A 13,939-nucleotide genomic window follows, 5' to 3' on the forward strand; every position below is an offset into this window, starting at 1 on the left:
TTTTTTATGGCTCGTTTATCCAAAAGGTTCCTGATCCCTGGTTTCGAGGGACATGTCTCTAAGTTTTCAGTGGTTGTATTTTTATATCATTGCTCACACAGTGCTCCAGGAGATAAATGTTGGAAAACTATTCTTTGATACCTTTCCTGCTTTGCACTATTTCACAACGTTATCTCGGAACTGTCTGGTGTGTTCTTTGGTCTTCATAATGCTGCCTGTTCTCAAGTGTCTTCACAAACCATCAAAGAGCTCGTGCATTTGAACTGAAACCTATAATGACACACAGGTGCCCTCTGTTTATCATTGCTAGTCATTTAGGTGGACTTTGTATCATTCAGAAGTCACCAGGGAACGTCTGGAGTCAATTGGCTGAGCTGAGAGAACTGGGCAACAATATTTTTGCAACACCCACAATTTTGTCTCACATGTTGTTGATTCTTAGAAAATATTTTGGGGTTTTTAGCTTTAAAGTTGAAGCCTGAAATGAGGCAATATGACAAAAAGATTTTAGGGAGACAATACTTTCGCTAGGCACTGTAAATATAGATGGGTAAATTTTGTGGTGGAGTTTATAAATAAAATACAAAGGACCCAGCAGAAATCATCCAATACACATGAAGCTTTTTTTTAGCATGTAAACCTGTGTTTGCGAGTATCATTTATCCCTGCATTACAAGTCCTACAGTGCTTTAAGTTATAAAAAATATCCCAGATCAGGGAATTAGCACATACACTCAAGCAACTATTACCCAAATGCACATACATACCATCGCAATATGAAAGGACTAACCCTACCATTGCAGTCATACAAAGACCTTAATTGGATTATTGTGGTTTTACATGTATGGAATACTGGCAATATTCTGTTTTATTGCTTGCATGTAGACATACCCAGTCTTTCTTATAATTTTTTCACAACAACATTATTGGACAAAAACCTTGGCCTTGAAAACTGACTGACTTGTATTGAGTCATTCTGTGGAATGTTTTTAATCCTTTGACTAACATATTATGTACTTTTTTGGTGATTAAACGTGTTTGATTTGTTAAAAAGGGCAGTGTGTATTACTTTACGCCTACATGTCACTATATTGTGTATTACAATTGAAAACTACAAAGCTTACAAACTACGGAGATTCAAATTGATCACGCCCTATAATTTTACCTCTCATTTTTTGGGTCAGCCTTTCACATGTTTATGTTTTTTGAGGATTACCATTGCGGCAAGATGACGGACAATTGTGTCAGCTACCTTTAGGTGAGGCTCATGTTATGTAAGATTAGTGGTGGGTCATGTATTTGACAACTAGGTCTTCAATGGGCTGAAAAAAATCCAACCCTTAATAACTATTTTGTGGCTATAAAACATTTTATGGCAGGTAAAGCTGCGACACATATAGAATAGCATCGATAAGTACCTCATAAAATTGGAATACTATTCGGGAATATAGCCATGTTTTACTCACAAAGAAATTATTTGAATTTGTAGACAAGTTCATCCTTTTTCCCTCATTACAATTCAAATTACTGTGCCGTACAGATTCTGTGCGTTTCAGTTCCATCAAGAAGTTCTTTTCTATTACCATCAAAGGTAATGCTGAAAATAGAGCCCGTCCTGTTGTATTTCTGGCATAAGTTCATATTCGATTTAGGGCTGAAATTGTCGGACATAAGCAGTGGGCAAAGGAATTTTTTCTGTATGTTTTCGTTGTGAAACGATAGTTATCACCCCTCTAGCCAGTCATAGTTTTTGAAACCGGTCAAGTTTTCCAAAGCCTGCAAGCAGGAGGTCAGATGCCAACTCTGAATCTGATTGGGTAAACTAACAGCTTTATCGGCCTTCAATGGTCCTTGTGAAGGCCTCCGGGCAGATTACTGACCCTAGCAACAAGTAATGGCTGAAATTGAATTGAATTGTCTTTATTGTTATTGATATTGGCAAACATTGTATGCAAAAAGATTAGTTTACGCTTAGAGTCTGGTCTACGTTAAGTAACAATAGTGCTATTTTCGCAAATGAAAAAGAATAGTGCATTGTAACACTAGGGCAATGAAAAGAAGTACAAAAACAATTAGCAGCAACAAAAACCAAAAATGTCACAAGGTGTGTATTTTCGCAGTTTTTTGCAATAACATTTAGGAGCAAAAAACAAAAAATCAAACACAAGAAAAGAAAGTCACAAGATATGTGTCCTTGTTTAGGGTAGTGATGGCCCTGTGGAAAAAGCTGTCTCTAAGCCTGTTTGTCCTTGTTTTGAGAGACCTGTAGCCTCTCAGAGGGCAACAGGACAAAGAGGTGGTGACAGGGATTTTATAATGATGATGACTCTGCCAAGGTATCACAAGCCGGCAATATCCTCTAGACTGGGCAGGGAACAGCCGATGATGATGTTTTGAGCTGTGTTGATTACTCTCTGTGTGTTTTTCCTTTTCAATGCCACACTCTGAGCATGCCACATCGTAATGCTGTATGCCAGAATGCTGTGTGTGCGTGCGTGCATGTGTGCGTGCGTTCGTGCGTGTTTATATATGTGTGTGTGTGTGTGTGTGTGTGTGTGTGTGTGTGTGTGTGTGTGTGTGTGTGTGTGTGTGTGTGTGTGTGTGTGTGTGTGTGTGTGTGTGTGTGTGTGTGTGTGTGTGTGTGATTGGAAGCAGTGCAACCAGAAGGAGAGCACTGAAAGGAAGATGACAGACAATGATTTGATAAGTATTCATGGACAAAATATAATAACATCTCATGATTAAGATATTTTTAAGCCAACATAGAAGGCTCTGCAGGCCCTGACGGCCCACCACTAAATTCAAATTTTACGACAAATGAGTATTTTGATCATTCATGTCCCGGTTGCCCATGGCGCCCAATGGGCCCCGACCGTTTGGCGCCAGCTGCGGCTTGTTGACTAATTGGCTTCCCTCCTATTTAAGCTCAGTGCTCTCACTCACCCTTTGTCAGTCCGTCAACGAACCTCTGCACCCGCAAGACATGGGTTTTGACTCTGTCCGGTTTCCTGCTTCTGTTTCCTTCCGGTATCGTTCCTGTCTATTTTGTCCTGTTTAATATCGAGCTCCAGTTTCGTTTCTGGCTATTTTGTTCTGCTTGTTATCAGAACACGACCTATTGATATCAATCTTGTCTGCCCCGTTCTGTCCGGTATCGACCCCATCTGTCCGATATCTGTTTGTGCAATTGGTATCGATCTCGTCGGCGTCTGGCTTCCTGTCATTCCACGCCATACTGCTGCCTTACGTCTTCCACCCAACGATCGCCGAATCACTTGCGTTTTGGGTTTAAGTGCATGACTGCCCCATTTCCTGTAAAATAAAGCTTGAGTGAGAAACGTCACACATCTGGGTTCTCCTCCTGTTCCGGTTCTTGACAATTCATTTATATTTGCTTGCTTTTTTAATTTTTAAATCAATTTTGTTTTCTTTAAATAAATTAAGTTTATTATAGTAAATAGTCTGCATGTTATGTAGCGCTTTTCAAGTCACTGAAGAACTACCAAAGCGCTTTACAATGTGCTTCACAGTTACCCATTCACAACTCCGAGTCCTGCCACGTGCAGAAGTTTGCTGATGACACTGCTATGGTGGGATGTATCAGAAGTGGGCAGGAGAAGGAGTAAAGGAAATTGATTTAGGACTTCAGTGACCCATAGCGGCAACAGCCATGCAAGTCACCTACCTGCTTGGGGCATACACTCTTTCCCTTCAAGCCATCATTGAGCAATATTGTCTTCATTCAACTACATGACTGTGTTTGTTTTATATCAACTTCTTGAATCTTCATTAGTTTTAATTATTGATTCAAACAATTAAAATAATCAGATGTTTTGCATATGTATTGATGTATAGTAGTTGCTCAGAAAGGCAAACCAAAGGAGAATTAATTAATACATTGTTTTTTGTTTGTTTTGTTTTTACATTTGTAGAAATAATACTCAATGACTCTGGCTATGTGAAATGTTTGAGAGTGATAATGATGGCACCCTAAACAAAAATGACTCATACCTGTCAAGCTGCACGGTTTTGCCATACAAAGTACGTTTATTATGCATTTTAAGACGTGTACAACGTACGAGAAAATCTGTAAAAACGCAAATTTATCAATTATGGGTACCATCTGGTATACACCGACTATCACAAAACGGTAAATGAATCAAGTCAAACGAGTTCGCCGCGGAAGCCTCTATCTCGGTATTGTTTTTTTTGTTGCAAACGAAGCGATCGGTTTGATGTAGTGAAAGGAAGTCCGTCTCTTTTTAGAGAACCAGCTTTTTTGGCTGAACTCATTAAAGAGAGCCGGCTCTCAAACGGCTCACTTGCTTTGATACATTATATTACGAATTATTATGTTGTATAAAGAAGTTAAGAAAAAAAGGAAGTATAAAATGAGAAAATGAAAAAAGACAGGTTTGTGGTTATCCCTTTAATCAGTATATTACCAACAATAATTTAATGCAGAAAATGAGTTAATAATTTAAATAAGAAAATGTGTTATTCTACTTACTTATATTTGCATGTATTTTTTCCTTCTACAGTGAACGTCCAAGCTACTTCATTTTTGAACTTTTTTTAAAATAATAAACCTCATTCATGTCGAGCAACTCAGGATCTCACAACAAAATGTTAAATAACAATATATATGATATAACGAAACACACGTACAATATAACATGTTAAACTACATAAATAAACACGTTTAAAAAATGGTGTAAGATTATTTTGTGAGGGAAAATACAACAGTTTGTAAGGGCATGGACCCTTGGAGGTTGGCAGGTATGCTTGTGTTTAAAATATGATATATTGTACCTAATTCACCCCCATCACCACCCAAAGCGCGAACACCTTACGGACATTCTTGAGAATTCTCGTTGAACGCGGTCAACGTCTAAGTGCAATATACTACGCAACTGACGTATATATTTGGACGTAGCCAAAGCGCAGGTCATAGCCAGGCACACTGACAGACGAGTAAACGGACCCAATGGTACAGCAGAAAGAATGAGGCTCCTGGGTTTTATGTAGAACTGTCTGGATTTTCAGAACAAGTAACAGGTGAGATTGTGCCAACATGTCCTTTTTTTAACGAAGCAAATACAAGTTGTTGGCTTTGCTTGTTACCGAGCTAACTAGCTAGCGAGCTAACACGTTTAGAGTTCATAGTGGCTGTAAGCAATGTGTTGCTAAGAAAAGCTTATTTCCGTGTTTATATTTTTAACCACCTTTGATGATGTGGGAATGATCGAATCGGGGGCTGCAAATAGATAACAGTATTTATTTTACAAAGGCATCGAAACTGTCAACATACGTGATTGTTATTTGCTAGCGATGCTATAATATTGTACATAGTTAAATGGCTACTTATCACACTGATCAGGTTTATTTAAGTGGTTTGATTTCATGATTTGAAACATTGAACGAGCCTCTTGGTGTATCTTGCACAATTTTCCAGGAGTTGCTACATATTTTGATATCTAAAGTGTACGGTATTTAATACAATTTGTATCATTTAACTGCAGTTCATCCGTATATCAAACACAACTTGTTACATATAGGAGATCAGCAAGCCTTTCCAATGATCATGTAAATTCCAATTCTTATGAAATGGTACCCTTGACTATTACAGGTCAGGGATCTTAAATGCTGGCATATTGACTTACAAAGGGGTTCTTTAATACTATTTTGCCATTTTGACTTGCAAAAGGGTTTATAAATTCAAGTCGATTTCATTTCTAGTATTGAGTTTCCACTATATTTCTTGGAAGTGTCATCAATCATAAAGCAGGTGAAGTAACTATTGGAACCAAGGCAAGAAATGGATAGATAGATACTTTATTCATCCCCGACAGGAAATTCACATTTCCAGCAGTATCCTTGTGTTGAAAATAAAACAATAACAAAGGAAAAGCAATATAATACATAAATACCCAATGTTACGTGTTGATATAGAGTATTTAAATAGTGCTACATAAAATACACACTGTAATAAAAATAGGGTAATATGCAAATGTGTGGTTGTGGTTTAATGTGGGCTTTTACTCCCCCGGGTGGAGTTAAAGAGCCTCATGGCATTAGAAGAAATGATCTCCTCAGTCTGTCCGTGGAACAAGATTGTGACAGCAGTCTGTCACTGAAGTTGCTCTTCTGTTTGGAGATGATGCTATGTAGTGGATGTGATGAATTGTCCATGATTGACCGCAGCTTTTTCAGTGCTCGTCTCTCAGCTACTGTTGTCAGGCTGTCTGGCCCACAACAGAGCTCGCGTTCCTCACTAGTTTATTAAGATGAGAGGATTCCTTCTTCTTGGCGCTGCCTCCCCAACATGCTGCCGCATAGAAGGGGGCGCTTGCCACAACAGTCTCATGGAACATTTGTAGGAGCTTTTTGCAGATGTTGAAGAACGCCAGCCTTTTGAGGAAGTAGTCTGCTTTGACCTTCCATGCATAGAGCTTCTGTGTTGGCAGTCCAGTCCAGTGTATTGTCCAGCTGCATACCCAGGTATTTGTAGGTCTGGACAAATTCTACACATTCTCCTTTGATAGTTACAGGAACTGTGTGAGTTTTAGTTCTCCTGAAGTCCACCACCATCTCCCTGGTCTTGGTGGTGTTCAGGTGCAGGTGGTTAGCGTCGCTCCATTGGACAAAGTCCTAAATCAATTTCCTTTACTCCTTCTCCTGCCCACTTCTGATACATCCCACCATAGCAGTGTCATCAGCAAACGTATGCACGTGGCAGGACTTGGAGTTGTACTGAAAGTCTGACGTATACAGGGTGAATGGGAACGGAGAGAGCACGGTCCCCTGCGGAGATCCTGTGCTGCTGACCACAGTGTCCGATGTACAGCCCGTCTGTTTCACATACTGGGGTCTGCCTGTCAGGTAGTCCGTAATCCATGCTACAAGGTGTGAGTTTACTCTCATCTCTGTCAGTTAACCACTAATAAACAACCAGAAGCGTGTTAGTGAGGCAAATCTTGAGTGCATTGCAACCTGAACAATACAAATTGATTAATGACATTTTTACTGTAGCGATCATATCAAACATTAACATTTCATCTTAAAGCAGTAGCCTCAAATAATTGAAGGCATGTTGCCGCAAGTTTCAGACCCCTGTTCTAAAGTAACTGCTTTGATGTTACGCACTTCAAACACTTAAGCTTTGTGGTTTGAAATTATATTAAGAGAAAAACACATCTCCTTTTTTGTCATACAATAATGACGTGATGAGTAAGATAAAAGAATGAATCGTGAAACATCTCATCTCATTAGATGCTCCGTTTATCCTCAGTAGGGTCGCGGGGGTGCTGGAGCCCATCCCAGCAATCATCGGGCAGCGGGTAGGGGACACCCTGAACTGGTTGCCAGCCAATCGCAGGGCACACAGGGACGGACAACTCGCTCGCTCATTCACACCTAGGGACAATTTGGACCGGCCAATCCACCTGAAATGCATGTCTTTGGAATGTTGGAGGAAATCGGAGTGCCCGTAGGAAACCCACGCAAGCACGGGGAGAACATACAAACTCCGCACAGTAAGTCCGGTAGCTGGATTTGAACCCACACAGGAGGTTCCCAAGACCTTAGAACTGTGCCGCACACGCACAGTTCTAAGGTCTTGGGAACCTCGTGAAAGAACGTTTTTCCTAATTCAGATACTACTCCTTTTTTCTACTCATCAGTCTTTAATTTCGATGCTCATTTCTATCTGACAGTTGCCTTGTTTGCCTAACATGGTATCATAATCTCTGTTGCAGGGGGGAGAAAAACCCCAAAATGGAATAAAATACTGTGGATGACAGGATGAGTTCTGCCTACTCTTCTCCATCTAATTAGAAAATGGCAGGCCTGAAGCTGGTTACCCCGGCAACGTCCCCCATGGGGCCGTTTTTTGGACTTCCATGGCAGCAAGAAGCTATCCACGATAACATCTATACTCCTAGAAAATACCAGGCAAGTACTTTAAGCTATTGAAAGTAAATGTTAACAAATTTAAGGAACACTAGGATAAGTTGTGTTGAATTCTCCTAATTGTTTTCTGTCGTTTGGTTTCACAAAATAACATAATTTTGATCCACATATAGTTCAAGGTTTTTAGTTCACATTTAGGATAAGGTGCTAAGAACCAGACTTGGAATGGGCAGTTATTAATATCTGTGTTGATACCGGACAAATTTAAGGTATCGACGCACATGAAAATGGCAGGTACTTGAAATCCTCACAAATGCTTGAATTTTAATGTTGTGCTTGAATTTTGGGTAACGTGCTTGAAATTGTTGCCATTGCCATATTTCTTGTCAGTGTGACTCTATAGACAACGCAATAAACAAAGAATTGAGAAGCAAAGATGTGTCTGGAGGATGTCACGCGTCACTGGTCCTTTTGGAGTCTCCAAATGGCCACCTTTGAAAACTCCTAGACATATCCTTAGAAAAATTGCAAAATACTCATGTTTAGTCATTCAGATTGTGATAAAATTTGACCTGGGACCAGGTAAGGGTTCTTGCATTTGTGTAAGCTGTTTCCAGCTAGGAGGCCCATGCTACACTCGTCTTGCATGTGATTGCCTACCATTTCTATGTGTTCAAACTTAGATTACGAAATGTTAGCACTTGCAGTGATTATTTCAGTTGGGGACAGACCTTGAGAGTGTTACCTTTTCAAAAGAGACCAAAACCGTCCAGATTATCTAAACAATTCAACAACAGCATTCAATTTACTTTGGGATTGGCTTGGCTTTAGATGTTATGATTGGGATTGAAAACATGTTTTGCGACTTTTTTTTGTGGTTCTTTTTTTCCACTTTTTTTTCCTGCTAAAATTATTAAACTGTGAAAAATATATATTACTACACGAAACTGTGAATATATATATATATATATATATATTGTAAATTATTTTGGGTTATTTAAATTGCTGCTGCTAAATGCTATTGCACTTATTTTCATTGCTACAACTTAGGCCAGTTAATTAGGCTATTTGTCTGACCACTATGTTGTAATTATTTTTGTTTTTGCTGATTTATCCTGATAGTCCTTAGTCTTATTTTTTATCTTTAATGTCTTTATAAAACGTTTTACCCTGGAGTTCCATGTCTAATAATAATTTGCATATTATGTGTTACCACGTTTTTATTAATGACATTAAAGACAATTCTATTCTATGTATGGCGGGGAAGGCACGTGCTAACTGGGTCGGGCTGATGCTGAAGTCGAGCGGTCCCGAGCCGTCTCTAGTGGTAGCGTTTGTAAGATCCAGTAACTAGGATTTTCTCTTGTATGTCGGGAAAGATATTTGCTTGAAAGACATCGCAAATCAGGAGTAGCTTGTATGTAGTGGGTCGCTGTTTATGGAATATGCATTTGTAAGTAAATAATTTTAGCTGTATTAATATTGTACAACTGGTCGGAAAACATTTTGACCAAAAGACCCAAAAGCTAAAAAACTATTATTATTTTTAAAAAAAAAACATGTTTTTTATTTGAGAGAGCCACATCATATATTTTAAGACATAATTCAACCAAACTGCCACACCCGCTTTCCAGACAAAAGCAAATTCTTCGGGGGGGGCATTTTATTTCACTGTATGACGTTTGATGGGTTCATAAAATCTTGTAAAATAATAGTTATGCCAGACTCTGTGTCCCATATCAATGTTGATATACCACTTAAAATTTGTCTCCCTCCCACAGTTTTTTAAGAGCATACCTGTCAACCTCCACGGCTCCATGCCCTTACAAACTGTTGTATTTTCCCTTACAAAATAAAAAATAATCTTACGCCGTTTTTTTTTTTTTTTCCAAGCGTGTTTATTTATGTAGTTCAACATGTTATGTTGTACATGTCAAGTCAAGTCATTTTTATTTGTATAGCCCTAAATCACGAAGAGTCTCAAAGGGCTTCACAGATTATTACACTACTGTATATTACACAGACTATTTTTCAGCCAACGAGAAGAGTAGGTTATTCATATGCTATGGAGTAGAAGTGAGTTTTAAGTTTAGATTTAAACATTTCCACTGAGGTTGCAGATCGGATCTCAGGGGGAAGAGCATTCCACAGCACCGGTGCCTGGATGGAGAATGCTCTCGAACCAGCAGAACACTTCTTTGCTCTTGGGATCACCAGAAGACCGGCACTCTCAGATCGTAGGCTTCGGACCGGGACATAGGGGCAAATCAGATCTGAAAGATAAGAGGGAGCAAGTCCATGTATGATTTTGTACAATACTAAGAGAACCTTGAAATCACATCTATGGCTAACTGGGAGCCAATGCAGGTTAGCCAAAATCGGTGTTATGTGATCGTACTTTTTTGTCCTAGTTAAAAGCCTCGCTGCGGCATTTTGTACCAGCTGAAGTGACTTGATTCTAGACTTCGGGAGACCAGAGAGTAGTGCATTACAGTAATCGAGACGGGAGGTAACAAATGCATGAATTATAATTTCCGCATCAGACTGAGACAGTATTGAACGGATTTTAGCAATGTTACGAAGATGGAAGAAAGCGGTTCTAGTAATTTTCTTTACATGCATTTCAAAGGATAGATCAGGGTCAAATATGACACCTAAATTTTTAACCGAGTCACTCTGTGTGATGTGACATTTGTCAATGTTCACAGCAGTTTTTGAGAATAAGTCACGGCATTTAGATGGACCAATGACTAACATTTCGGTCTTTTCAGAGTTAAGACGCAAGAAATTGAGTGACATCCACTCTTTTATCTCAATGAGGCAGGCCTCCAAATTTCCACAGTTTAGTGTGGGAGATTCCTCCAACGGAAGATATAGTTGAGTGTCGTCTGCCTAGCAGTGGAAGCTGATATTGTACTTGCGAATGATATCACCTAATGGAAGCATGTAAATGCTGAAAAGAAGGGGGCCAAGCACTGAACCCTGCGGAACACCGCAGGTAACATTAAAGGGCTCAGATGTCATTTCACCATATTTAACACAGTGCGTCCTATCTGAGAGGTAGGATCTGAACCACGAGAGGACGGTTCCTGAGAGACCAATCCATTTTTCCAACCGTTATAGTAGGAAATTGTGGTGCACTGTGTCAAAAGCAGCACTAAGATCCAGCAGCAGCAAAAGTGATGAAGCGCCAGAATCCATTGCCAGTAGGAGATCATTTGTTACCTTGATCAGAGCTGTCTCAGTAGAGTGGTTAGCCCTGAATCCTGATTGCATGGATTCAAAAAGGTTATTCTCGGATATGAAAACATTCAGCTGCTGTGCCACTACTTTTTCAAGTACTTTAGAGAGGAAAGGTAGGTTTGACACAGGTCTATAATTACTTAAGATTTCTGGATCAAGGTTGGGTCGTTTCAGTGTGGGTTTATTAACGGCGGACTTAAAAGCTGCTGGAACTACACCTGAGGAGAGTGATATGTTTATACGCCGCTTTATACTTTAACAAGCTGTCACACCATGTTTGATGGAAAACCTCAAGCTTGGTAGCGCGCCATTTTCTTTCCAATTTCCTGCATTCTTGTTTAAGGGTTCTAGTTTCATCAGTAAACCAAAGCGTGCATCTTTTAGGACGTGATTTTAGCTTTATGGGCGCTATTGAATCTAGGACACTAGTCAGGGTGGTATTGAACTCATGAATGAGTGAGTCAATCGAGCCATTGTATGAAGGAAAGGACGCAACTGCTCTAGGAAGGAGTTCAAAGAGCTCAAAAACTGTGCCAGTGCTTATATTGCGTATACCGCCTATGATATACCGAGCGAACTTCAAAGAGATCCGGCATCCTTGTGGACAGCTATTCATCCTAATAAACGACGACAGCGGCGCAGTAAGGGGGTGAAGCATAATTTAGCGCTAAATACTATACTAATACTTTTTTGTATACCACTCTAAATATTTGATGAAAAGCAAAATGTCAAATTTTCAAAAACACCTATCTATATTAGGGGTTGAATAATGTTGAACCCAACTGTATTTAACCGTGACAGGTCTATTATAAATATCTTCGGGTATGAATCTATATTGCTTTCAAACAAACCTTTTCACTCTGAAATATTTCAAAGATGTATTTTTCCGAGAAAATTAGGGAGATATTTTAATTAACCTAGATTTTAGTTTAGATTGACTTCATTACTATTTACCACTACACCAAATTTCATCAAATTGACAAAAGGATTTTGATTTAATCCATCAGGTGATTTGACATTGATTTACCCATGGCTATAAATAAAATTAAAACTTTCACCTCATTTCAGTGTGAGTACCATTGTTGGCTTTCCATAAGCGGAACATTGCTGTATTGCGGACTGTTCAATTTGACTGTTGAGCTTTTGATGTAGCTATCTAATTTTATTGAATTTAATCATACTTACTATTTTTGGCTTATTAACTTATTCCTCCTGAATGACTTCAACTTTTTGTACAGGTTGAACTTCTTGAAGCAGCTCTTGAACACAACACCATTGTTTGCTTAAATACTGGCTCAGGGAAGACGTTTATTGCAGTTCTCCTAACAAAGGAGCTTTCCCACCAAATCCGTGGGGAATACAATGGAAATGCAAAGAGGACTGTATTTCTTGTCAACTCAGGTACTTGTTAGATACAATTTATGTTGTGCTTTGATGTGTCCGGACTTTTATTCAATAAATATGGAACACATTTTCAGCACTGAAGTTTTTTTTCTGCCTGAAATGACCAAAAGTGAATTTTCGATTTTGCCCTAAAGACAAAATAAAACTGAAAAGAGAAGGTGGCGAGTTTGTGCAGGATACAGCTGTTTATTTTTCATTTTGAGCTCGAGAAGGAAGAAGATTGAGGAGGCTGTCAAAATAGCATTGCTAAGTTTTTATCAACTGGAGGTTTTCTCAAAATTTCTTGTCCCTCTGCTGCTATGTTTTTCTTGGTCGCTAGCCAGACTTTGGCTAAATTTTAACAGTTGACACTACAGGCTAACTCAGTGATTTTCAACCACTTTGCCTCGACACACTAGTGTGCCGTGAGAGATCGTCAGGTGTGCTGTGAGAAATTATCCAATGTCACTTTTTAAAATCAAATGTTATAAAACATTTTATGAATAGTTTTCTGCAATTATTATTATGTCATTGTCAAGTATCTGTGCTGTAAAAACTGGGGGTATTATAAACTATATTGTAATCAAACAGACTGTTCAGTGTCATTTTACAACATTTTTGGTTAGTGGTGTGCCGCAAAAATTTTCCAATGTAAACATCATGCCCAGGCTCAAAAAAGGTTGAAAAATACTGGGATAACTTACTGCAGTTGCGCTTTTTGATTCGTATGCACATACTTTGTGTGTGACTTTCAAAGTTTTCCCCCAAAGTTGTCACTAAGCTATGTACGGCAAGAGTATAATTTAATTATGCAGATGAGAGTTAAATTTATTTAGTTGCCCCCAAAATATGTATAGAAGAGCTATCTAGTTATTTTTCATAAATACCCGCCACTTTGCTTGAAGTTCAATGAACTTGCTTTTGTTATTTACAGTGTAATTTCTGTATCCCTGTTATCTGACGGGACCTGTTTTAAAAGCTCTTAAAAATTATTTTTAATGAGAATTTAAAATACAAAAGTTTTAACAAGTCAATCCAAAATATGTATTGAATTATTATCAATATTTTCTTTATGTGTTTTTGACCAGGTGTTTCACATTTTAAGTTTTCTGTTTCGGGGCCAAATTTTCATTTCTGTTCATTTATATAATTTAGGCACGTTTGGGGCTACTTTGTTAACAGATGTTCTATGTGTTGAACAACAATCAAACAAAGCAGTGCTTAAGGTTACCAAACAAAAACATGAATGACATTGTTCAATGTGCTGCTACTTGGGATTTGACACCTGATATTAATGCACTTATAAGGGCAAATAAATGCCTAGTTTCAGGAGCGAGCAGCAGCAAGTCAACTGCAGGAGAGAGAGCGGGAAAGGTGAGATGGCACAACATTCATTTGGACA

At 38.8% G+C, this 13,939-nt stretch overlaps 1 protein-coding gene across 2 annotated transcripts in view; it reads left to right on the forward strand.

Moving 5' to 3' along the window:
• The first annotated feature begins 4,935 nt into the window (after window positions 1-4,935).
• Window positions 4,936-13,939, forward strand: part of dicer1 (dicer 1, ribonuclease type III) — a 45,354-nt gene continuing 36,350 nt past the window's right edge. For both annotated transcript variants that reach the window (XM_088354138.1, XM_088354139.1), the window contains exons 1-3: window positions 4,936-5,058; window positions 7,758-7,953; window positions 12,393-12,555. In XM_088354138.1, coding sequence (XP_088210264.1) covers window positions 7,840-7,953; window positions 12,393-12,555 — 277 coding nt within the window. In that variant the 5' untranslated portion in view covers window positions 4,936-5,058; window positions 7,758-7,839. The remainder of the gene's footprint in view (window positions 5,059-7,757; window positions 7,954-12,392; window positions 12,556-13,939) is intronic.

Source organism: Urocampus carinirostris, chromosome 15 (assembly GCF_059441175.1).
Source record: "Urocampus carinirostris isolate Australia breed hairy pipefish chromosome 15, RoL_Ucar_1.0, whole genome shotgun sequence".
Taxonomy (NCBI): Eukaryota; Metazoa; Chordata; class Actinopteri; order Syngnathiformes; family Syngnathidae; genus Urocampus; species Urocampus carinirostris.